General features: G+C 37.1%; 1 protein-coding gene across 2 annotated transcripts; it reads left to right on the top strand.

Moving 5' to 3' along the window:
- On the top strand, positions 1-26,863 carry LOC311091364 (protein NLRC3-like). Of its 2 annotated transcripts, none has more exons than XM_084127290.1 (10): positions 1-102; positions 1,465-1,561; positions 1,846-1,959; positions 8,440-8,565; positions 8,823-8,918; positions 9,125-10,849; positions 14,180-14,251; positions 14,667-14,840; positions 23,419-23,592; positions 24,481-26,863. In XM_084127290.1, the coding sequence occupies exons 2-10, from the start codon at positions 1,512-1,514 to the stop codon at positions 24,683-24,685; spliced, it is 2,736 nt and encodes a 911-aa protein (XP_083983416.1). In that variant the 5' UTR covers positions 1-102; positions 1,465-1,511; the 3' UTR covers positions 24,686-26,863. The 2 variants fall into 2 exon arrangements, with proteins under 2 accessions (XP_083983416.1, XP_083983417.1); XM_084127291.1 differs by lacking the exon at positions 1-102 and adding an exon at positions 1,012-1,174.
- Positions 26,864-27,053: the final 190 nt, after the last annotated feature.

The following is a 27,053-nucleotide window of genomic DNA, read 5'->3' as shown; positions in this document are numbered from 1 at the left end:
ACTCTTTTCCGAACACAAAGTTCAGTTCAACTGGAAGTGTTTTTCAGGCTGTGCTGTGAAGGAGAAAACATGATATATTAACGAAGAACCAACGTAAAAATAGTAAGTAGGCTACTTTCATGATATATTTCAGTGCACTGGCACATGGATCATATTTTCTGTCAAGGTGAAGTGAATGAGTGAAATTAAATATGACTTGGTTTATAGATTATTACATTATATATTTAACATAGACTGAACATCACTCTCTGAGAGTGTCTATCATTTGTTAACTACACGTTTAATGTTGTGATTTTGAGAAAACAAAATATCCACAATAAAATATTATAAATAATAATAATAATAATAATGGACATAAATTTAGTAATTCGGACATTATAAATCCAAACACGTGACTGTGTGAGTGTAATGCACTGGATCTAAAAAAAAAACTGAATAAACAAAATAAAAATATATAGGCTATTATTGAAAAAATATGGGAAAAAAACAGGAAAGTATTAATTTGATTCAGGAAAGTTAAATAGTTTTAAGTGTTAGTTCACCCAAAAATGACATTTAGGTCGTTAATCATTCATCCATCGTTCCAAACCCGTAAGATATTCGTTTATCTTCGGAACACAAATGAAGATCTTTTTAAAGACATTAATTAAACTACCTGTATGTATCTTTTGGCGCTCGAGCGGTTAATAAAAACTGCTGCGTCTTGCGGAAGAACATTGTCGCTGGATCTACTTTACTATTGCTGCGCCTTGCTTTCTGTAATATGGCGAGTCACGCAGGTACTGTGCTTCTCCGCATCGGTTTAAAATAGTCCGAATATAAACGCGTATTATAGTAGTTGTCCTGTCATCAATACATTACAGTAGTGATTCATGATAATACAAAAACACAGTTTGGATGATTGATTTATGATGTACTTGTTCAGTATATATATTTTATTTTAACAAAAAACATGTTAGGTGTACCTCCATTAACAGTCACTCAACTAAAGTGAAAGTAAATTTCTTCGTTAGAGTTCACCTGTCGCCATTTTAAGCAGGTAAAATTCCAATACGACACGGAAAAACAGAGCATCAATGTGTTTAATATAGAAACATTTACGCAGGAATTTCCATGTTTATGATGTTAAAGCGGGAGGATTTGAGATCCTGTATCTTGTAAAAGTTTGATCAAGGTGAGTGTTCACGTGTGACTTCCTCATATTAATATGAATCTCTGGAAGATATTTTAAGTGATTGTTTGGTATAAAATCTTTAATACAGGGTTTCTTTCACTTCAGTGTTTCTTTTGTTTTTCATGATGTCTGTGATTCTTCAGGAGTTTAACAGAATGTATGTAAACATGAGCTTGAGTTAACACAGTCACATGATCCTTTTTCTCCCACACTCCAGATATGTTCAGCTAAATTATGAAGGTGGTTTAATTTAATCATTTAATTTAGTGTGTGAATGTTTCTTCATTCAGAGTCAGTGGAGGAGATCAAACTCATCAGATTCTCCTGCAGCTTCATCATGGCTGATTCACAAGGATCCAGAGATGGAGATTTTTCTCCAGAATGCAGGTACTTTCAACAAACTCTGTTAAATAGTGTGTTACATCTCAGCAAAAAATAAGTCTGTTATTCCCCCCCCCCCCCCCCCCCCCCACACACACACACACACAAATACAAATAGATCAAATACACATTTGCAGATTTGTTATTTTATATTTTATTTGTTAGTTTTTGTTTTAAAACTAACATGAGAATTTTTTATGAAAAATGAATGATTATATTAATATCATTCCTCTAATAAAGAATTAACTCCTTAATTTAAAGGATTAAACTGAATCTGTTCTCTGTTCCAGTTCAGTCCAGCAGAAGAGCTCAAACCCAGTGTCCAGCTGTGTGTCTATGAGGAGAAGGCGCTCTATGGATCATCCAGAAGAGTTAAAGAGCGGAGACAAACGGCCTAATCTCAGGTATATAATTTCTATGTTATGCTTATAGTATTTGATATTTTATGAAATTGTTATTAATATACAGCAATCATTATTTTATATGAAAAAGTTAATAATTGTATTTTATTGACAAAATATTTTAGTTTGTCTTGTATAGTTTTTTTATTAGATCAGATAACATTTTAATCTGTCATATGGTCATGTTATGATGTGCCCCACCTATGGGGCATGTTGTCACATTTCACTTCCATTCTTTCAGTGGAAATAAAGAAAAAAGTATACACAGAATTAAAGCTGCCGTCAGCAACATTTTTTTTATCATATTCAGTGAAATTGACACTATAATCCGACAGAACAACATAAATAAGGTGGTTTTAGAAAAAAACCCGAGCTTCTAACTCCACCTGGAGCGTGTTATTTGTTTTGCAAAAACACCGCTCCCGGATCATCGGGTTCAATCAGCGCAGGGGGGTGTGAGATCTGACTGTCAATCACGTCGTGCACACGCCACAGATCCCCCTCCCTCGCGCACGTTACAATATCACATGCACACGCCTGAAGTTCGCCTGAAGATTGCATGAAGCGTGATGGCGGAAAGAAAATCTACTAACAAGCTTCCAATTCCTCGGTTATTGCTATCTATGGGTAGATTAGTATGGAGCTCATAATATGACAAAACGATTTGAATTTGAATTGTGTAAATTTGAATTATTTGCAAGTGTAATCTAACAAAATTGAATTTTAGGTGGTAGTTTAAATAGTTCTGAATTTGATTTTTTTTAAACGAATATTGAACATTTGAAATTTAACAAATTGAAATGTTTTTATGGCTGAATTTTATAGACATGTATTTTCAAACAGCTAGTTTTTTTGTTCTGAATTCGTATACTGCAAATATTCAGTTTAAAAAAATACAGATTCAAGTTTTCAAGATGAAGAAATTCGGAACTTCAAATTCAGTTTTCTAAAATTCAATCTCAAAAATTCAAGTTCAAAAATTTTCTCTGTGTAGACCAGCAGTTGGTCTGAATTTGCTATAACCTATAACCTATTTTCTGGACTGTATAGGCTAAGTCACGTTTTATCATGAAACAAGCTGTGATTTATTCCAAAGTGGCATATATAATGCATTTAACGTTAACCCTCTGGGGACCACAAACGCGCCCGCGCGTTTTGCTCGTTTTTTTTTTTTTAGCAATGAAAATAAACACTAAATGCTCTGTTAATTTTGATCTTTCATTTTCGTGTAATACATCAATCGATCCTCTTCAGTTTCTATTTTTTTTCTGTATACTCACAATAAAAATAAAGTGTTTTGCTTTTTGACAAATAAAGAAAAATTAACATGATGCGATTTCTGCCTTCTCTCTGTCAGTAAACTCCCATTTGAAACGTGTTCGAAAATGATCTATAACTCCGCGAAAATTCAGTCAAACAGGCAAACAGACCCACGGGCATAAAGCTTGAGATCGCATCTTTTAAATGAAGTCATTTATATAAAAAACAAATATTCTCAGCTTCTGTAATCTGTATAAAAAGAGAGCGACTCCTGTCGAGCTCATTACGAGCTAATTCACAGTAATGTGACCACTCCCCGGAGAGCGCGTGCTATTCAAACGCAAATTCTGAGAACTATTTCAGAGCTGTGAAACGCCCACATCAGCTGTAAACAAAGCGCGTCGCGACTCCTCGCGAGTGAGACATTATAGCCTACCTTATGGAGAAAAGATTCCTCAGAACAGTGCTGATGAGGAGCAATATCTCCTGAAATGAGGAGCAGATTCCGCTGAGGAGTGAGGTAGGCTGTTTTCTTTTCTCACGTGTGGAATAACGTTATGGAATAACGTTAGTGTAGGCCTATGTAAACCGCAAAAAGATGAATCGCATTTCTATAATATGACTCGCCTTTCTGTGAGATGAATGAAGGGGACATATTTGTAAAGACTGTTTAGCCTAAATATGAATCGCGCGTCTGTGTGTGAAAGAATAAACTGCTTTGCTATAGCCTACTGAGATGAGTAAAAATCGACTGGAATATGTTGAAATAAAATGTATTTGTATAAGCAACGTATTAAACTGCAAAAAAAAATACTATTTTTGTCAAAAATAAATTCATAGACTAAGATGTTAGATGTTCCAATGTTGGCTATATTCAAACTAATGAATACATATGATAAAATGTAGGCCTATAATCTTTTTTTTTTTTTTTTTTACAAAGAAAGAGTACACTTGAAATATTGTTGAAATTGTAATTATTGTTGTAATTGTAACATTTTTAATAAAATAGCAAAAAATATTTACAAGAGAGATGTAAGCGAAATCTTAAATGGTCAATATAAGTCTTCTTCTAAATACATCTTTTGTCCTTGCATTGTGGCTCAGTCAGTTTCACACCTGAGTGAATGGCTCATTATGCAGAGTGGGTGGGACATTCATAATCTAAGGTGTAAACTACTCCTCCCCCTCGCATATTGGCTTTCCAAGCAAAACCTGTTTTATACCATTTAAATCAATGTTTTTTTTTTTGTGAACGATAAAGCAAGACTATTTTTACATCATTTTGAAGCTAGAACTCAAAGGGACAACATCCATTAGTCAAAAGTCTTGTGGACACATATTTAATATGTGTTTTGTGGTCTTAATTCAGCAACTTTCATTTGAATTTTTTCCAATAACCACGCATAAACATTATTCTCTTAAAAATACAAACATCTACATACACGTTGCTCGCATATTATGGTAGCCCTGTTTGTGCTATATAGAGTGAATTTACACCTTTGCCATTAACATGTTTATAAATAACTGAAAAAAGCACAAATGTCTAGGCATGTCAGAACATCTCAAGGACCCCAAAAACAGCTTGGTCCCCAGAGGGTTAAATAATCTAAATGTTGACTTTCAAAAGTAGGCGCGCCAAGAAGGTTATTCTCTGTATTTTGGTTAATTTTTGGTGAGCGCCAGAAAGATCTACCGAGACGCGCTAAAGCAGCGCATCATGTTGTTTTATTTATTTTTCAATGACATGATATTTTGTAGTCATTTTGAATGTACACAAATAAAAATATACATTTTACTGTTTCGGATGATGTCATATTATCTGTATGACTATAAAGAACAGAGTATTAAGTTATTTCCCTGCAGTGGAACAAATCTAAGTGATGGCGCTCACGCATCGCGCTCTCACACAACATAGAATCAGTTCTGGCGTTGCTTCATATCGCAGACTGTTCATTATCAAAATGAAACACAGTCAACCAAACATATAAAAAGTTATTCTGCCTAATTTAATTGGTCTGTTGTACAATATAAAGGGCAAGCTGTGCCGCACATAGTCCTACGTGTTATTCCAAACATTTCCCTTGCTGTGAAGATGCTGATTTAGCCTATACATGTATATTGGGACTCGACTGAAGTATGAAGCCTTTTTATTTGTATTATAATATAATATATTAAAATACATAATCTTCTGAGTTTTATGATGTAGGCCTTGTGTGTTTTATTAAAATGTATTATAATTTACATCTCAAAAGGATGCGCTTTGTGCATTCTCTGACATTATATTTATTTATTTAATTAATATTGACTATCAATTTATGTTAAACAAAACTGTGTGTTATTTTCTCTGGCAACTAAACTTCCAAAAAAAAAAAAAAAAACTTCCAAAGCAAAGCCATTGTGCGTTCTCTCCGCGCTCCGCAGCTTTTCCACACAGATTTTGAGAACTGGCCAGCTAAAAAAAATAGGCCAAGGAAGTAGACTAACGGCTAGTGTCCGGGAGATGCAAGGTACGTTCATATTTATAAAAAAACATAACTGATTTTGTCTACACCTAAATACATTTCCTAATAAAAACAATGCCCATTTAAGCCCAAATGTGGGTGGGGGTAATGAACACAATATGGTTTTTTTTGTTTGTTTGTTTGTTTTTTTGCCCAAATGGTCTCCACTCTATGCATTTTGTAATAATACAGCAACATTTTTTAACTGACCGTATTTGCCAGAAAATAAGTCGCATGCACATGAGTGCAAGTCACGCCGGATCATGTTGAGAGAGAAACGCGCGCGCGTCAAATCGTCATAAAAAAAAATCATTTTAATATTAGCCTATTCAGCAATAGTGTAAAAGACCTGTAAATAAAATACAACATTTACATGATAAACACTATTAACATGTAGGCTATGTGCTGCCTATTTTACTTTCCCTTATGACAAATGAATGCAGAAAACAACAAGAATGAAAAATAAGTAGCCATGTAGGCTATAATAAAATAATATATAGGCTACAGACTATAAAAATAGCCTATATTGTGTCTTTATAAACGCCAAGCCTTAACAAATTAATTTAAATCGAAACGGTCGCGCATCTCTCATTCAGTCAAAAGTTTTCATTGCAATGTAACATGTGGATGCTAACTATTAATATAAAGAAGGCTTCATACTTCAGTCGAGTCCCAATATACACGTATAGGCTAAATCAGCGTCTTCACAGCAAGGGAAATGTTTGGAATAACAAGTAGGACTGTGTGCGGCACAGCTTGCCCTTTATATTGTACAACAGACCAATTAAATTAGGCAGAATAACTTTTTATATGTTTGGTTGACTGTGTTTCATTTTGATAATGAACAGTCTGCGATATAAAGCAACGGCAGAACTGATACTATGTTGTGTGAGAGCGCGATGCGCGAGCGCCATCACTTGGATTTGTTCCACTGCTGGGAAATAACTTAATACTCTGTTCTTTATAGTCATACAGATAATATGACATCGTCCGAAACAGTAAAATGTATATTTTTATTTGTGTACATTCAAAATGACTACAAAATATCATGTCATTGAAAAATAAATAAAACAACATGATGCGCTGCTTTAGCGCGTCTTGGTCTCTTTAGATCTTTCTGGCGCTCACCAAAAATGAACCAAAATACAGAGAATAGCCTTCTTGGCGCGCCTACTTTTGAAAGTCAACATTTAGATTATTTAACGTTAAATGCATTATATATGCCACTTTGGAATAAATCACAGCGTGTTTCATGATAAAACGTGACTTAGCCTATACAGTCCAGAAAATAGGTTATAGGTTATAGCAAATTCAGACCAACTGCTGGTCTACACAGAGAAAAAGCCCTTTCTGTTGTACCGAGCCATTCGTTAGTCTAGTTGTTTGATGAGAAAATTAAATGTAGCCTATAGTTGCAATACACGCATTAAGTTTTGTAAGCTCCGTGCAACTGCTGCAGCGGACTATTACTATTACTAGAATATTAGAAATCTAATACTCAAGCTGTTTTCTCATTTTTCTACTCTTAATATTAAATAAAAAACGACTGAATGAAAGATACACGGATTCTCTTGAACCACCACCGCGTTTGCGGCAGAAAACTACTGCAGTGCAGCCAAAATGCTCTGTTCGACTTTTCTGAGATCCTTTACTCTTCCCTGTGGATGACCTGTGACCTACTTTCTGTAAGATCTGAATTTTTGAACTTGAATTTTTGAGATTGAATTTTAGAAAACTGAATGTGAAGTTCCGAATTTCTTCATCTTGAAAACTTGAATCTGTATTTTTTAAAACTGAATATTTGCAGTATACGAATTCAGGACAAAAAAACTAGCTGTTTGAAAATACATGTCTATAAAATTCAGCCATAAAAACATTTCAATTTGTTAAATTTCAAATGTTCAATATTCGTTTAAAAAAAATCTAATTCAGAACTATTTAAACTACCACCTAAAATTCAATTTTGTTAGATTACACTTGCATATAATTCAAATTTACACAATTCAAATTCAAATCGTTTTGTCATATTATGAGCTCCATAGATTAGACAGGGCAGCCTACCTCCGAGTCCATGGTGTTGATCGATGCTGAAGAGACGGACGCGTTCACAGAAAATCAGGTACACACGCACTGACGAGCACGACCTCGATGGGACGGTGCTCGCTGTTAGTGGGGGAGGGGCATGAGAGTTGTAAGCATTCAAAATTTTGGCTAAGTCGACCCAATCTGCCAGACTTGCCGACTGCAGCTTTAATGAAATGAAACCACATAATTGTACTAGACATATACACTAGAAAAATAAATACTCTGAACCACAAGTGGATGTACACTAACTGAAAAAATCAAAAAGTGTTAGGTTGTGCCCCACTCTCCCCTACTATTTCTATAAAAGGTGTACTTAAAAGCAAAATTTATCAGTCAGTCAGTCTGTTACTTGCAATGACATCAAGTAAATGTAAGCTGAGATTTTTTTCCACCTTTATATAATGTAGTAGGTGTAAAATTAATCAGATTATTCTAACTGCTGGTTCAGAAAGTGTGTTGAAGTGTGTTTGGTTTGTTGAAAGCTACACAGTGCTGTTTCAAACAAGGACAAAACATTTGCAAAACAAAATTGAGTTACAGACGTTAAAGCAAACGTGTAACAACACTCCCTGGTGTTTCCTAAGACAGATGAATCCAGTAAACATTTATAAGTCTGTATGCTTTTTATTTTTCTTAGTTTTAAAACCAGTTCAGTCCAGCAGAAGAGATCAAAACCAGAGTCCAGCTGTGTGTCTATGAAGAGTAACCGCTCTATGGATCACCCAGACGAGTTCAAGAGTAGAGACACACAGCCTGATCTCAAGTATATCATTTCTATGTTATGTTTATAGTATTTGATGTTTTATGAAATTGTTATTAATATACAGCAATTTAATAAATTACAATCCTGCAAGTTTCAGTCTATTAATGATTACCATTGTGCTCTTATGTAAAGCTCTATGTATTATATTGTTAATACATTCACACACTGTAAAAGCTGTTGGTCTGTTACTCAGTTAATGACACAATTACATCAATATCAGTGTGTCTGATTCTTTACCCTCTTCATTCTGATTTAAGGTCAAATCTTCTGTCCAGACCAGTTAAAAACAAAACTGTGTACAAGCCTGTGATTCAACCACAAGACTTTAATGAAAGCATGTATCCTGGTTTCAGGTAAAATGCAGGACTTTTGTTGTTGTTGTTTAATTTTAGGTGTTGCAATTCACATCACACATCACTCAAACACATGATTAATGATTGAAACATTTCAGAAACCTAATGATGTTCTGTGTCCCATAATACAGCAAACAAATAATTTTGTAATTTACGGCTATTTACTTCTCCAACTTGTGTAATAATGTGGTATTTTAATCTTACAGCCGTGACTCTAAACCTGCTGAAGTCCTCAACACATTGAGATCAAATCTGAGACAGAAGTTTGAGTGTTTGTATGAGGGAATATCAAAGCAGGGAAACCCAACACTCCTGAATGAGATCTACACAGAGCTCTACATCACAGAGAGTGGAAGTGGAGAGATCAATAATGAGCATGAGGTGAGACAGATTGAGACACAGTCCAGGAGAGCAGAAACAGAGGACACACCGATCAAATGCAGTGATATCTTTAGACCTTTACCTGGACAAGACAAACCCATCAGAACTGTGCTGACAAAGGGAGTCGCTGGCATTGGAAAAACAGTCTCTGTGCAGAAGTTCATCCTGGACTGGGCTGAAGGGAAAGAGAATCAGGACGTCCAGCTCATATTCCCACTTGCTTTCAGAGAGCTCAACTTGATGAAAGACAAAACACTCAGTCTTTCAGATCTTCTTCATGTCTTTTTCCCTGAAACCAAAGAAATGGACATATCCAGTGATGAGTATAAAGTGTTGTTCATCTTTGATGGTCTGGATGAGTGTCGTCTGTCTCTGGATTTTCAGAGCGATGTGAGGTTGTGTGATGTGACTGAATCAGCCTCAGTGGACGAGCTGCTGACGAACCTCATTGTGGGGAATCTGCATCCCTCTGCTCTCATCTGGATCACCTCCAGACCAGCAGCAGCGGATCTCGTCCCCTCTGAGTGTGTCCATCGAGTGACAGAGGTACGAGGCTTCAGTGACACACAGAAGGAGGAATACTTCAGGAAGAGAATCAGTGATCAGAGTCTGGCCCACAGGATCATCTCACACCTGAAGTCATCAAGGAGCCTCTTTATTATGTGTCACATCCCAGTGTTCTGCTGGATCTCAGCCACTGTTCTAGAGAAGATGTTGAGTGAAGCAGAGAGAGGAGAGATTCCCAAGACTCTCACTCAAATGTACACACACTTCCTGCTCATTCAGACCAACATCAAACATGAGAAGGACTATGAGAAGAAAGTTAAAGATGAAGACATGATTGTCAAACTGGGGAAACTGGCTTATCGGCAGCTTGTGAAAGGCAACCTGATCTTCTATGAGGAAGACCTGAGAGAGTGTGGCATTGATGAGACAGAAGCATCAGTTTACTCAGGATTGTGCACTCAGATCTTCAGAGAGGAGTTGGGCTTGTGTCAGGGGAAAGTCTTCTGCTTTGTTCATCTGAGCATTCAGGAACATCTAGCAGCTCTATATGTGCATCTCTCCTTTATCAACAATGACATCAATGTGTTTGACCAGATTACCAAACCAACTTATGGAGACACAGTTTCCCTATCTGATCTCCATCAGAGAGCTGTGGATGAGGCTTTAGACAGTAAAAATGGGCATCTGGACCTTTTCCTTCGTTTCCTTCTGGGTCTGTCAGTGGAGTCTAATCAGAGTCTCTTACAAGAACTAAAGACACAGACAGCAAACAGCTCTCACAACGAGAAAACAGTTGACTATATTAAAGAAAAGATCAGTGAGAATCCCTCTCCGGATAAATACATCAATCTGTTTCACTGTCTGAATGAACTGGGTGATCTTTCTCTAGTGAACGAAGCTGAACCTCATGTGAGGTCTAGAGGATTACGTGATGTGAAACTCTCCTCATCTCAGTGGTCAGCTTTAGTGTTTGTGTTGTTGTCCTCAGAGGAGACACTGCAGGAGTTTGACCTGAGCAGATTAATTGGATACAGAAATGATCAGTAAGTAACACTGAGTACAATCATTACAGTCTAAAACATTATAAACAAAGAGAAACTAAGAGATCAGAGGTGTTTAAATCACGGGGCATAGATTGATTTCTGGGAAATTGTACATAATTTGTGGGTGTTTTTCAAACCATGGCTGTGTCCTAGTAAGGCTCTATATCTCGACTGACGAATTTTACGAGGTGGCTAATTCGTGCAAATTCATACGACCACACTCGATTTAGCAAAAATCGTACATATTTTAGGAGTTACCCAATTCGTATAAATTCGTACGAATGACCTACCACTGACCCCACCCCCTAAACCTAACTGTCACTGGGGTTTAGACAAATCATATGAATTCGTGCGAGTGAGGTCGTACGAATTCGTACGAATTGGTCGTGAGATAGCATTGTTAATTCAGCTCATTTTGAAGGATGCATCAAGTGTATCCTTCGTGTTCTTCAATCTCCCACAATCCTTTGCACACATTCCAATTCACGTAAAATAACTGATGGAAAACAAGTCGGCACTGAGTTTATCTGAGTTCATTATGAAATGTAAGACACAAATATGTTATCGTTTGTTTCTATATAAATTACTGAACACTAAACTGAAAATAAGACACTGGGAGACAAAGATGGCTGTCATTCACTGTATCGCATTAATAAAAAAGCCAGTTAATATAAAGATATTTAATACAAAGTATTTTTCCAAAATGAAGTTTTAATAGTATTTTTGTGCCGTGACCGTGGGGCGGGAACACACCTGGTGGCCCTTTAGCTCTTCACAGTGGCGTAGCGGACGGGCCATATTAAATTGTTGTTGTTGTTATTATTATTAGGCTACTTTTGTCATTATATAGTAATATTACAATTAATTTGTCCCGCAATAATTTCATAGCACATCACTGCATAACTGACGTGCTGCGAGGATAAAAGATTAGATTAGATTATTCAAAAACAACTTGTTTAACACAAAATACTTCTTGATTCATGAAAATATGCATTTTTCCCACTATGGGCCACAAGAGAAGTATTAAGAAAATAAATAATGTCTCATCGTCTCTAAGAGAATATGTGCCGTTAATGCAGCGTCAGATGCCAAAAGCCCCCCAAAAAGTTATTTTTTACTGTCAGTTTCTGTAGTAAATAATTCACTGGTGTTTGAGACTTCTTCACCAACATAACTCACATGCAAAATTTGCACATGGCTTTTGTGATATAATTGGACCTTGGATGTCTCACTCTCATGGTTTAAAATGGAATAAAATTATTATAAATAAAATTTATAATAAAATTAAGTAAATTATTAAATTATTGAATAATCAAGCAATAAGCAAGCAAACTTGTGTGCTTAATTTCTGCGAATAATTGACATTTCTAATCATAAACACAGCCATGTTGAAGCCTGCAGTAATGATTTTCATTGATGTTATGGCAATCCACTCTGCTTATTGTTTTTCGAGAATGTTGCACCCCTCTTTGTCATTGTGCACGAAACTTCACGCCAATAAATCATCAGAAATATTGCTGACTTGTGCGCATCTCAAGCGCAGCGCGCATCTTTACGTTCATTTCTAATCTAATGCCTGTTAGTTGTCCGTGGATTTGCCTATATTTGGCGTTTAAAATGGAAACGTCTTTAGACATGGAAAATCGATTTTACAATCGATTCAATGAACACTTATGTCTCAAATCGAACAGGATTTTTTCACAAAAGTGACAGCCCTAGTATTTAGTAATGTTTGTAATGTATTATTTACTTATGATATTAAAGGTATTGTAGGTAGGATTTTTATAAAAAACTTCTTTTCCAAATTTGTTTAAACTTTATTTATATATCAAAACATAATTAAAATGTAAGTACTCTGAAAAAGAAAGTATAAAAATCGAGTGTCTGTAGACCTCTCACGACTGTTTTAAAGACAGCTCATTATTTCCATTCACTCCACCCCCTCCCTTCTGGGCTCCTTCCAAAGCCACGCCCCCAAAACACATGAACGCGCGACGCCGACCGCTGAGCTGAAGACGCATTATTTACCTGAGGCGAGCGGAGAGGAAGGAGCGCAGTGCATGTAGTGACATCATGTCAGAATCACATGTAATAAAAAAAATCTAACTTTATCATTATGAAGATAAACAAATAAGATGTATTTTAGTACTCACTATCAAGCTAGCATATTGATATTGGTAAAGTTTAAAATATATATTTTTTGATTCGCTAACGAGCTAGTTATCTATGAGGCAAAGCTAAAAACAGGTTGCATGATACACGTTTTTCCATTACCATCATTTACACTGTGATGAAGATGAATTTCGTGTAAGATTCATAACATATATGGTGTTCTGCATGTAAGAGTTTCCATGATGAAAGCATTGTTGACTCTGATGAGGACTACACTCAACATGGTAAAAGAGTTAGACAGAGGGTAAATATAGTTCTAAGAAAAGTTCCTGGATGCGGAGTAACGTTAGGCCTACTATCTGTTAAACATGTATTTAGTTATCTAAAGCAAAATTATGCACAATTCAACACTATAGCTATCATCTTTAGCTAGGCCTATAGATTATTTATCGTCTCTACTACGGCTCGCTAAGTAATGTTATGTTAGCTATATTAGGCAGCTACGTGTGCTAATGACACATGCTTCATGAAAACATAAACAAAAAAATATGTATGATCAAAATACAAAAAGAAAGATTTACCTGTCCAGCAGAAATAAAGCCATCAAGGAGTCACTTTTCAGCCCCTTGAGGTCCCTCAGTTCTCGCCATCGCTGGAAAGCCACGCCGATATTGACACGCGTTTTATTTCTTTGTTTATCCAAAGACTTTTTGTTCATTACCTTTTCTTGTACTGTCTTCCTTTTTTTGCCTGGTTTGCCTTCGCTAACTGCATATGCCGGTAATGTGAGTTTTGATTGCTCTTTCTCTGCCATTGTTTTGCTATTCCTAGGTTCCGTGCCTCTTGAATTCCTCAAATCAAACGGGTACGCGCAAGTGGGCAGGTCCTGTGTGGCAAAAGGGTGGTTGCCATGGTTGCGAGAGAGTGACAGTCGCCTAAGCCAATCCTTTGTTTCGTCCCGAATGAAAATAATGAGCTGTGTTTAATACAGATTAAACGGTCTAGAGTCACTCGATTTTTATACTCTGTTTATCAGAGTACTTACATTTTAATTATGCATTGATGTATATAAAAAGTTTAAACAAATTTGGAAAAAAGTTTTTTATAACAATCCTACCTACACTACCTTTAATTATTATTATTATTATTATTATTTACATTATTATTATTATTATTAGCATTAATAATTAACTTATTTTTTATTTTATTTTCAATTAGTGTCACACAAAACTCAGCAGATGAAGTTCTTCAGAAGCTGCTGCCTGTGGTTACAGCAACTAGATCAGCTGTGTAAGTAACACTGAGAACAATCATCACTGTTAAAACATTACAACATTTCTTACTTGAATGAATGGTTTAACAAAAAAATGTGTCACACTTCAGCTTTTGAACCCTCCACCTATCTGACCTGATTTGTGAACTATATAACATTTTTTTTATGATATTTGTGTGAGAAATTTATTTTCAAATATATTCATTTATAATGTATGTATATAATGTTAATACATTTATATTTAGGGAAAACAGATGTATTCAATTAGTTTTATATAATCTTTCTCCCTCACATGGAGACATAATCTCTTAGAATAACAGTAAAACTCACTGACACGTTGAATTAATTGTTTAAAAAAAGAGATATTGCGCAAATTATAAACACAATAGTTTTGATCTGACAGATTAAAGAGTGTGTCATTGTTCTCTACAGGTTGAGGGGTTGTGGTGTGACAGAGGAAGGTTGTGCTGCTCTGGCTTCAGCTCTGAGATCAAACACCTCACACCTGAGAAAACTGAATCTGTCTGAGAATAATCTAGGAGACTCAGGAGTGAAGCTGTTCTCTGCTGGACTGGAGAATCTTCACTGTAAACTGGAGATACTGGGGTAAGATCATACTTGACTCTCAAATGAAATTGTCACTGTGAATTTAGCATTTTCAATAATTCATAAAGTAACATCAAAATGGAATAAAATCCAGGGAAATAACTATTATTAAATTATTTACAAGCAAATCTATTGTAACAACATGATCAAATTCATCAAATTAATATCACGTCTGTTCATATAATGTAAGAGAACTAATATTTTTCTGTTTGAAGCGTTTGCTCTATTTCTCCTGCTGCTGTGAGTTCATGTGTTTGATCTGTAAATGATTGAACACATGAGCTGCTCCTCATTAACCTGATACTGCAGTACTGATAGTCACACTGAAAAACATTTAACACACTTTACTTAAACTAACTCAATCTCAGCACAGTCAGTATTAACACAGTCCATTAATTTTAATTGTAGGAGAAAACTGGATACTCTAGAGATTTTCTTTGTTTTTTTTTGTGCAGTTTTTGTTTGCCATTTTTCTTTTCTTTGTTACTTTTGTATATAGCAATGGTCATTTGTTTTACTGGGACTAAGCAGGGCAGTTAAATTATTTATAATAATAGTATAATATGAAGAAAAAAAAGGTTTGGGACAACCATAAAGTGTTTTTGTACAGTCAAATTAATATAATATATTATATATTGATATATTATATCAGCTTAAATGCTTCAGTTTGTTTTAATATTAAGTCATTATAATATGAAAACAAACTGAAGGATTCAAATAGATCTAATAACTAAATATGTTCAAGAAAAGTGAACATGTGAACAATAGTTATCAAAACATCCCTGAAACACACACACCCAAATCATGCAACACCCTCAACTCTTGCACCATGGACACAAACACTTGCGACCCATGAACGCCTCTCTAAACTACTACGTGATTTTACAGTTTGAAGAGTCTGTCATAGGAAAACACCATGTGCTGTCATGAATAAGAGAAATGTCTTCTCATAGGATAGGAACACGCAGGGCCCTATCTTGCACCCAGCGCAATTGACTTTGTACACCGACGCATGTTCATTCCTATTTTACACCCGCGCAAAGCGCGCTTTTCCCTCCACAGAAGCACGTCGCTAAACTAGGAAATGAACTTGCGCTCCCTGGGCGGTTCAGCGCAAAAAATGAGGCGTGTTCCGGCGCAAACAATCCCTGGTGCTATTTTACTGTTCCATAAAACAATTGCGCCACTGGCCAGAAAAAACCTAGTCTAAAGTCAGTGGCGCGTTGCGCGTTGTTCATTATGCTATTTTAAGGGCGCATGCTTGACCATAATGTATAGCGTGCACAACGCGCATACACTCTGATTCTCTAATCTACACAGAAGCAGCAGTTTTCATTTTTGCAAATCATATTATTACAAACGATAGATAGATAGATAGATAGATAGATAGACAATTTATTATAAAAGCATACATCTAGCTTACACATTTACCCACATTATTATATACCTGTTTAACCGAAGCTAATTTGGGTGTGTTTCTCCATCCCCAATGTCACTTCTCTCTCTTTTACGGTCGTGACGAGAGCGTTGCTCTCCTCGGCTGTGAACCGCTCCTGGCGCGCGCCTGGCAAATCCGCCGTTATAATAGCAATACGCCAAGGAAAAAGCGCGTCTGCTCTTAAAGGGAATGTGAGATGTCGCTCTGATTGGTTTATTTCACGTTACGCCCAAACCACACCTATGAATAATGAAGCTACTTCAGACCAACCCATTTTAGATTTGCGCCGGGCGCAAGAGTCATTTATCCCGCCGGTATAATAGCAACAGCGCCGAGACCCACCCACAAAGTTACTTGCGCTTTGCGCTTTGACACTTGCGTTTCAGATCGTTAAAATAGGGCCCGCAGTCTCATTAATAATACAGACACTGACATGTCATCGATGTACTATAGTGTTTCTCCATGTCATAATCTTTGACATTGACAGGAAAAAATATATTAATATCTATATACACAGAAACTTCGTCAATGATGAGGAATTGCTCATAGCACCACAATTTGCACGCTCGCTCGCCAGGTTAACTTACACCCTACACTAGTTTGGGGCTCCTTTTTATAGTCCAAGCCTTTAGTTAATCCCATTGCATACATTGGTGAGTTAAGTATAAAGGTAAGTAATTACATTTTTACATAAATATATACACACATAAAATAACAAAATATTAAATAACAAATGCACAGAAAAATAATAATAAACAACAATATGCCATATTTGCATAATCCCCCTTATTAACACAAACAATGGACGAGCTGACTTCCGGTTGCTTTGGTCCGACTCACAGCGCTACTGGCACTATTTATCCAGGCCGCTGGGTGGTGCTCTGGTCTGGGCAGCCGATGGAGAAAACACAACAGGGTAGACCGGTAACACAAACTCTGATAAACACTGAACACAGGTAAGTATTAACGTAACAAATAAAACGAAAATCAAAAGAAACAAAAGACAACTTAGATATGTGTGTTGTTATGCGCAGCGTGGATTACTGTCAGGGATAGAAATGGAGTGGATATGTTTGCGTGTGTGAAAACCAGCGTGCTAATGGCGTGCGTGTGCACCCACATCGCCCCAGCAAGTAACGGAGGAATGGGATAAGATGGTGTGTGTGTGTGTGCGTCCCAACAGGGACAGGTCACTATGTCACACTCAGGTAACCTAAAATGTGCTTAATTTAGTGACTTCTGATTTACTTCTGCTTGTTTTCAAAAATACAATTTAATATCACCAAGTTACATCAAAGGTCAAATAAAATAGAAATGGCACATTGAAGTTAAAAGTTATAACTGCATGATGACACTTTTTTTGTTTACGTACGTTGTACATGTCTGGTATAAAGAATATTTTTACTCAGGTGGTGAAAAATGTCCACTCAATAGAGAATTTAAGGGAACATTGACTGCAAATCACTTTTGTACATATTAAACAATTTATTCACCTTAAGAATGTGATTTTTCTGGGTGAAATGTCACTGAATTACTGCCTGAAAAAAAGAAGCTTTTTACACTCTTGAGGGTCACACATTTTACAATGTTTATAACATCAAGGTGCAATCTTCAGCATATACTCAATGACACAGATTCCTCTGTTAACATTGCGTAGAAACTTGAGGAACAATTAATTTGGATTTACAACAGTGAATAGTGAAAATCACTTTAAAACATGGCTAAATACAAGCATGGCTGTAACGGTCATCAGCTGGAGTGCCCTGGAGAGCCACCTGAGGGCACTCCACATCAGACTATCATTATTCACTCACAACTACATTTCCCATAATTCACTGCCCGGACTCATCATCCCTGATTATCACAGTCGCCTTTGTCTCATTATATTGTTTAGTTCACCTCATCATTCCCGCCGAAGTCTTGTACTTTATTCCACTGCATTTCTGAGCGTTTTCTTTGTTATCATTGTTCCTGGTTCTTGATCTCTGCCCGTGTCCTGGTTTTCCCATTTCTGCCTCACCCTCTGGATTTGTCTGTTTGGATTGCCTGCCTTTGTATGACCTTTGTCTGGATTCTGATTACGATTTTGATTTACATTAATAAACCGCATTTGAATCCTCAACCTTCGTGTCTCTTAGCAGTTCATTACAGAACCAACATGGATCCAGCAGTGAGACTCCGACAAGGAGACCGCAGTCTAGAGGACTATGTACTGGACTTTATCAACCTGGCTCAGTTGGCAAACATGGACGAGTTATGCCTCATGATTTTTTTTAGGGGGTGGGGCTATCTGAGCCACTCAGTTCAGTCATGCCATTGCATGACCTTAATTGGTCCCTCGGTTTATACATCAAACTTGCATTGCAACTGAGTGGCTCTGCTTTTACTGTGGATGTCGTGGAGGAGGAACACTTAAGCCATGCTGTACCCACCATTCCAGAGTCTAGTCCCGTCACGACCACTGTTCCAGAGACTGAGCTTCTTCATGTCAGTCCTGCCGAGCCTGAGCTTCTTCACGTCACGTCTGCCGATCCAGAGACTGTTCACGTCACGTCTGCCATTCCAGAGACTGTTCACGTCACGTCTGCCGATCCAGAGACTGTTCACATCACTTCTGCCGATCCAGAGTCTCCGGAAAAGATGGCCGCCGTCGAGCCAGTGTCTCCGGACAAGATGGCCGCCGCCGAGCCATTGTCTCCGGACAAGATGGCCGCCGCCTAGCCAGTGTCTCCGGACAAGATGGCTGCCGCCGAGCCAGTGTCTCCGGACAAGATGGCCGCCGCCACGTCGCCTGAGCCTTCAGCAGAGATGGCCGCCGCCACATCGCCTGAGCCCTCAGCAGAGATGGCCTCCACAATGTCACCTGAGCCCTCAGCAGAGATGACCGCCGCCACGCTGTCTGTTCCTGAGCCGGTGTCTGTTCCTGTTCCTGAGCCGGTGCCTTTTCCTGAGCATAACTCCATAGCTGCCCTCAAGAAATTTTTTTGGGGGGGCAGTGTGTCCCTTGATAGGGTCATGGAGGCCACGTCTCTAAGGTCCCCTGAACTGTCTGGTCCACCCTGGCCACCCGAACTGCCTGGTCCGCCCTGGCCACCTGAACTGCCTGGTCCACCCTGTCCACTTGCACAGCCTGCTCCGCCCTGGCCTTCCGTCCTGCCGCAGTCTCCAGGTCCTCTTCCGCTCCACGGGCCTGGCCCTCCATCGTACCCCCGGGTCCGCCTCCGCTCCACCTCTCTCCTGGAGAATTTTACAAGCATCTGGTAGCTGCTCCTTTGGAGTGCCCTTGAGAGCCACCTGAGGGCACTCCACATCAGACTATCATTATTCACTCACAACTATATTTCCCATAATTCACTGCCCGGACTCATCATCCCTGATTATCACATTCACCTGTGTCTCATTATATTGTTTAGTTCACCCCATATAAGCCTGGTACACCTCATCATTCCCGGCGAAGTCTTGTACGTTATTCCACTGCATTTCTGAGCGTTTCCTTTGTTGTCATTGTTCCTGGTTCTTGATCTCTGCCTGTGTCCTGGTTTTCCCGTTCCTGCCTCACCCTCTGGATTTGTCTGTTTGGTTTGCCTGCCTGTGTATGACCTTTGCCTGGATTCTGATTACAATTTAGATTTACATTAATAAACTGCATTTGGATCCTCAACCTTCATCTCGGAGCAGTTCATAATAATGGCATTCCTTGCCTTGTTAGTCAGTCACTCACATTTTGGACAAATTGATTTGCTATGTAGTAACAATGTGGAAACAAAACAAGATGACTGTCGATCAGAAAATTCTCAAACAAAGCCTTGATGACGTGAGTGGTCACGTGGTTTGCACAGAAGGCAAAATTGTCATTTGGTTTGAAGCAATATGTTTAAATTACACCAACAAAACTTAATTTTACTTCCAGTCTAGTAAACTAATATACGTTAGACCAATGACAAGTAAATTTACTGAGCCAGATCAAATATAAAAAAGTTTTTTAGAGTAATGTTGTGGCATATATACTTTTTTTCAGTGATATGTCTCTCTCACACATATATATAATCTCTAAGAATAACAGTTAAACTCACTGACCTATTGAAATAATTGTTTAAAAAAAGAGAAATGGTTATTAACAGCAGCATATGCATATTTAGCTGATTTCATATCTGATGAAATGGCACACATTGTGTTCCCAGATGTTATATGTAACCTTAACTCACAGCACATGCAGAGATGGAGTTTGAGACGCTCTACTCATGTAAATGATAACAGTTTATGTAGAGCCGCATTTACTGTGAACGGAGCCGCTCTGAGATGATGAGAAATATAGCAGCTCTGAGAAATATTAAACCCGCAGGGCACATACTGTATTTATTTAATTGAATCGCAGCCTTTGTGAATTCACAGTAGCACTATGCTATTATTTGTTTTTTTAAATGTTTTTAATATATCGTCCAGCCTTAGAAAACGGTCTAATAATGCGGTTCATGGATTCTCGTCTGTGGAATGAGTCATTTCCGGTATTTTGCTGGTTACTCGACACGGATAAATTGCAGTCAAAGATTTTTTTTTAAATTGAGTACTTGATTTTAATTGAGGAATCATGACAGTCCTAATTACATTCATTAAAAAAATTGTGAGTCAACATCATTAATTTTAATATCACATCTGTGTAAATGAAGTGTAAGAAATAATATTTTTCTGTGTTCAAGTGTTCAATCTCTCTTTCTTGAGTTGAGGTGATTGAGTGATTGATCTGTAAATGATTGAACACATGAGCTGTTCCTCAGTAACCTGATACGATCAACATTTAACACTCTTTACTTTAACCCTCTGAGGTCTGAGCTGTTTTCTGGGCCCTGGAGGTGTTCTGACATGCTCTGACATTTCTGGTTATATCTGTTACTTGTGACATTTTCATGGCTAAAGTCTAATTACACTGTATTCAGCACAAACTCTGCTACAATAATATATCAACAGCATGTATGTAAAAGTTTGTAGTTTTGAGATAATGACATTTATGCGTGGTTTTTGAAAATACAAAAAAAAATTCTCACTGAAATAAGGCCATGAAACCCATACTGATTATTTCTTCACAAGACTTTTGAAAATTGTATGACGTAGCCTAGAATATTTGCTGCAAAACTATGTGAAAATCACCCTGACTGCTCATTCAGATAAGACAATATATTGATTTAAAATTTTTACGACGTGTTTTGTGTGAAAAAGCCTTATGCGAGAGCTCATTAATATGTAAGCTTTTCTCACCTGAGAAAGACAAAGAACCTCCCCTAACGGCCCTATTAGGAGCTATCAGGCCCCTATCCTGAGCAACCTTGCACAATACTGTAAATGAGGAGATTTAAAAAAGAATGGCTTTTAAATTGTTTGGATTTATTTACAACACAACATAATCCAAAGATACACAACAAATGCCAAAAAAGCACTTCAAAGACAGAGACCTTTGTGCCATTCCTAAAAACACTGTACATACCTTTCATTTCCAAGATTTTCACTTTACCATGTTCACGTACTGAGACTCATGTGAATGTTGAATTCAGCAGGACTCAGTGGCATCTGGGACCTGAAAAAAAAAAGTGAACATACTGATATCAAGAGAAAGGCCTGCACGATTTTGCAAATAAATATTAGATTTTTCTGGTTAAAATTGCTTTTTAAAATTCCTTTTTAAAATTCACAGAATACACACACACACACACACACACACGTTTCCAACGATATATAATATAATGAACACCAGGTTTGTTGTGCCTTGTAGGCATAAGGTATATGCGCAGTGCGGATAAAATAATAATAACAATAAATAACCTATAGCAGCCTATAAATCTTCCAAAAGATTTCAGTAACAACTAAGCTAGAGAAAAATATATTGATTATCATGTTACTTCAAATGTTTCCATCCGTTATGATGATATGAAATGAGATAATAATAAAAACATGAAGCCGTTTGGTGCGTTTTGCTTTCATCCAAAATATGATACATTCAAACGCGATCGCTTGCAAAATATGATACATTCAAACGCGATCACGCTCAAATATAAAACATTATGGTTACCATAAACATATCTATGTTTGAGCAGATATCCACAAACACAGTAAACACGGGTCTAAATATTATAATATTCCCCATATATCTAGCAACAGTTCAACTGCAACGTGACATTTATGCAACAATAACAAACTAGGCTATGTAAGAATTTCTTACCTTATCTTTCTTGTCTTCAGATCGCGTTCTTCTTCTTCTGAGGTAGCCTAAATCCAATGTAAGCTCAGGCACGTCTTTCAAACTCGACGAAAAGTGAAGTGAAGTGTTTTGTTGTTGAGGTAACGAGCGCGTTCGCGTTCCATGTGGAGATTTGCATGTGAATATCTTTTGCGCGAGTAGGCGTGGCCAAATTAACTGTAATGAGCAAGCGTTTGAGAAGCTGGACATCTTGTTGGTTTTATACAAATTACGTAAACAGAGAATATTTGTTTTCGTTTTGAATCCGATTATTTAAAAGTACACACTTAAATGTTTATAAAGGTATATGGCTCATAAATGTGTGACAAGTATTCGCTGAGTTTTGTTTCAGTTTATAGACGTGCTCAAGAAAAAAAAGTTCACCGCGACAGAGAGGCAGAACGCACACCCTGTTTATTTTCTTTATTTTACAAAAGCACAATGTTTTGATTTGATTGTAAGTGGACACATACAAAAGGAGAAATATCACAGATTCTTTTTTTATATTTCTTTTTTCTGTATGACCATAAATGATGGAGTAATTTAAGTTTATAGTGCTACAATGTGGAGAAAATCCGGCAAAACGCGCCCGCGCGTTTGCCGACCTCAGAGGGTTAAACACAATCTCAGCTCAGTCAGGACTTTAGTACATGAAGAACAAGATGAATTCATCCTTAATGACCATCACATCCATATATTTTTCTGTGATCATCTTTACACATTATTTAATGTGATATAAATTATTTATATCCGTTTTTATATAAGTTTTAGCTTTTACACAAACACACACAAATAACATGGTGAATTTCACTTACATCAAACATGGTGATCTGTGCTTTTTTTTAACAATGAAGTCTGTTGATTCGCTCTGTGATCTGAGAGAGTAAAGAGTGTGTCATTGTTCTCTACAGGTTGAGGGATTGTGGTGTCACAGATGAAGGTTGTGCTGCTCTGGCTTCAGCTCTGAGATCAAACCCCTCACACCTGAGAAAACTGAATCTGTCTGAGAATAAACTAGGAGACTCAGGAGTGAAGCTGTTTTCTGCTTTACTGGAGAATCCTCACTGTAAACTGGAGGAACTGTGGTATGTATAAGATGAGTCATATTTACAAAAACAATACAGTACTACTTTCTCTTTAATAAATTATTCAATAACAAATACATTTTGTAACAGTCACTTGTCGCCACCTAGTGGCAAAACAATGTAATTGAAAAATGTGTTATTTTAAGGGCCAAGTTTCTATCAAAAGCTGATTTGATCACTACCGTAGAAAACAGTGTTTATATGTGAACTTTAAACTTTTATCCCAGTACTTCTATGATAATTTGAACTATTGTATCACAGAAATAATGATACGATTATGATGCTGAAAAGACCTTTTGTGAAGCTGTTTCAAGACAACTCTCTCTGGGTCAGCAACAGCGCCAACACAGATTTGAACGTTGCAATATGATTTTGTCGTTTGATCATGTGGGTGTTTAAATGGAGATCACTTTATTTTAAAGATGAATCGTGCAGCTCTACTGTCTTATCCCTCTCTCAGCATATGAGTAGCGCGAGGGCTTTTCAGTGCTTTCAGTCTCACGTCGCTTCCACACGTCCACTTGAAATGGAAGAGTGGCTAACTTCTATCAACCTAGTCTATAAGCAAGAACAAACTTATGTCAACACACACATTCCTTAAAATGTTTACACATACTGTACATTAAGCACACTCACACACACACATTTGGTTTCCATGTTTTAGGGGGACTTTACATGAAAATTATTTTTATACTGTACAAACTGTATATTTAATCCCCTAATCCTAAGTGATGTATTTTAACAACGTAAACTAATGAGTATTTGTATATATTTCATATTGACAGCATTATGTTATTTTTTTATATATATATTTTATATATATATTTTTTTTTAAGTGTTATGTTTATCTTTGGATATAGGCTTAATGTGTGTCATTGTTCCCTACAGGTTGAAGGATTGTGGTGTCACAGATGAAGGTTGTGCTGCTCTGGCTTCAGCTCTGAGATCAAACCCCTCACACCTGAGACAACTAGATCTGTCTGAGAATAAACTAGGAGACTCAGGATTGAAGCTGCTGAAGGATCTGAGGGATGATCCACATTATAAACTGGAGTTTATAGTTTTTAACAATTTGCATCGTAATTTCATTTAAAGCTCAAATGGCTGATTTACACACTAGAAATAAAAAGTAAAGGTTCAGGTTCAGTAACACCACGTGTGTGTGTGTGTGTGTGTGTGTGTGTGTGTGTGTGTGTGTGTGTGTGTGTGTGAATATTTTGTCTGAGATCATCAGATTATGAGTCTTAAATTCAGCTTCAGTTTCTGTAGGTCTCTGAACTTTAAACTGTGTTTAATATGAGTTTAATTCTGCTCATACTGTTGTGACTGATTGTGAAAATAATATTAATGTTATTTTCAGATTTTCCCCCTTAACTGTCTCTATGTGTGTGATAATCTGAGATTTGGGTTGTTTGTTATTAACTGATATTAAGTGTAATGATCATCTAGTTAATAACTAATAGTTAATATATATATTATCTAGTTAGTTTCTTATGAAAAGATGTGACAGATGTAATATCTCATACTGCATATGTGACTGTTAGTGTGTTTTATTTTAGGTATTAGATGACAGTCTGATCTTCAGATGATCATCTGAATGTGTTTGTACCAGCAGAGGGAGACAAAGACTAATGAAAGATTCAGTTTTCATAATTATGAAAAAGAAAAGCTGTTCAGGCTCACTTTTGGGAAAAAAACAATGGAAGCTTGAGTGTAGCTATACATTGTGTTTTTAATAATAGTTGTATTTCATTTGTATTAATGTATTAAAGGGGTCATATGATGCGTTTTCATGTTTTCTTTTTCTTTAGTGTGTTATGTAGCTGTTTGTGCATGTATAAGATCTGCAAACTTACAAAGCTCAAATTCTCCTACAAAAAGATTTGTTCTATCAAATGCCCGTATCATCTCACAGTGTGTTGCTGCTACGACCTACATCCACTGACTAGCCAATAAAAATGCAGCATGAAATGGCGTATTGATCAACACGACATGACGCTAAAACTTCTTTCCTCAAGCTCCATTTGCAAAATTGGCATGCCAAGTTCTCCTCTTTTCCTTAGTCACTGGACGGAACATCCTGAGACAAAAAGGCATCAGACATAAATGCATCTTTTAGTCTGAGGCTGTTTCGTCCTATGCCTAATTGTATGAGACTTGACACCTTATGTTGTTTTTCCTGAGACCTGAAAAGCTTTTCAGTCTGAGGCAAGTGTGCTGCACAAGTGCTGAAAAGTGAAGCCAAAGCGTCTCGATCGCCCCCAGGTGGCTGGTCCCAGTATAGGTCATAAAGCCCGCCTTCCCATGAAGTCTAATGGATGCAATGGAAACTAAACAAATCCAATTACACTTTAAATAAAACATTTTTTAAAGATGTTTACTGTCATTTTATTTCGTTTTTATCACGCTGATGAAGTGTTTTTTTGTTTTTTTTTTAAATAAGTTTGATCTTAGTTCATTATTTGATGCTATAAAAATGGGAATGTGACATCATCATTGACAGCTGTGTGATTGACACCTTCTCTGAGCGAAGTAGTCACCAAGGAACCAACTGAATTTTTTGGGATTTTCGGAATTTTTTACAGTTTATGGTGTGAGGCATGACGCCTTTTCGTCATATGAGTGAGGTCTGAGGATGTCCTAAAATGTTCACCGTAGTACGAACTTCTGTCAGTTCCAGGGAAGGTGCAGCAGTTGGCGACTATTTGCAGCTGATCTCAGGTCAGATGAATTCTGTGTTAGGAGCATAGACTGTAAAAAAGATGGTTAGGAGCTTTGGGTTGACTGACCCACAAACAGGCTCCACCCACTCTGACCACACCTCTCTCACACTCACATACACAATCTCTCTTACATTTGAATGCTTTTATTTGGATCTGAAAGACATTACAAAGAAAACAAGATCCAAATACTCTGGGAAGAGTCTTTGACAAGGTGACAGATCTACAATTTATGGCTCACATACTTGTACAGGTCCTTCCATTTATGATTCTCAACACATTAAGGATAAACAAAACACCTCCGTCTCCATATTTGCATGCTCCCTATGATGGCTGAAACAGAGCAGAATTTTGCAAGCCTTTTTGCCTCCTTTTTTTGAAGCCCCCCAAACTGCATCCCCCTGATCACACTCTTATGGACATGGCCTAAACTTCCAAATACCAGAATTATTAATCTACAGTTGTATCCAAGTTGGTGAATGAGATCTACCAGTGGTTGATATTTCAATAGTTTGGAATAGTAGCAAGTATCCATATACAGGTCAAAACAGCAGCCCACCTCAAAGATACATACAGATTTCAAAACCTCATTTACAATTGCAATGTCCAGGAGTATTTGGAATGTTTTTATAGTAATCACTGTCAGATGTGTTATGATGAAACCAGTTAAATTGTACAGTGCTATGCTTGTAAATTTTACCATCATGTCCACAGATTACCTTTTGCAAGTCCTTTGCAACC

This window comes from Abramis brama (genome assembly GCF_963993115.1).
Source record: "Abramis brama genome assembly, chromosome: 10".
NCBI lineage: Eukaryota > Metazoa > Chordata > Actinopteri > Cypriniformes > Leuciscidae > Abramis > Abramis brama.
Note: the sequence above shows the minus strand (reverse complement) of the source record. Positions and strands in the feature narration are given on the sequence as shown.

What these genes read in the sequence shown, in the direction of transcription:
- LOC311091364 (XM_084127290.1), top strand. Translation starts at nt 1,512, where the DNA reads ATGGCTGATTCACAAGGATCCAGAGATGGAGATTTTTCTCCAGAATGC. An exon ending in ATTGGATACAGAAATGATCA is followed by an intron (nt 10,850 to 14,179) that starts GTAAGTAACACT and finishes ATTTTCAATTAG; the next exon opens with TGTCACACAAAACTCAGCAG. An exon ending in ACAGCAACTAGATCAGCTGT is followed by an intron (nt 14,252 to 14,666) that starts GTAAGTAACACT and finishes TGTTCTCTACAG; the next exon opens with GTTGAGGGGTTGTGGTGTGA.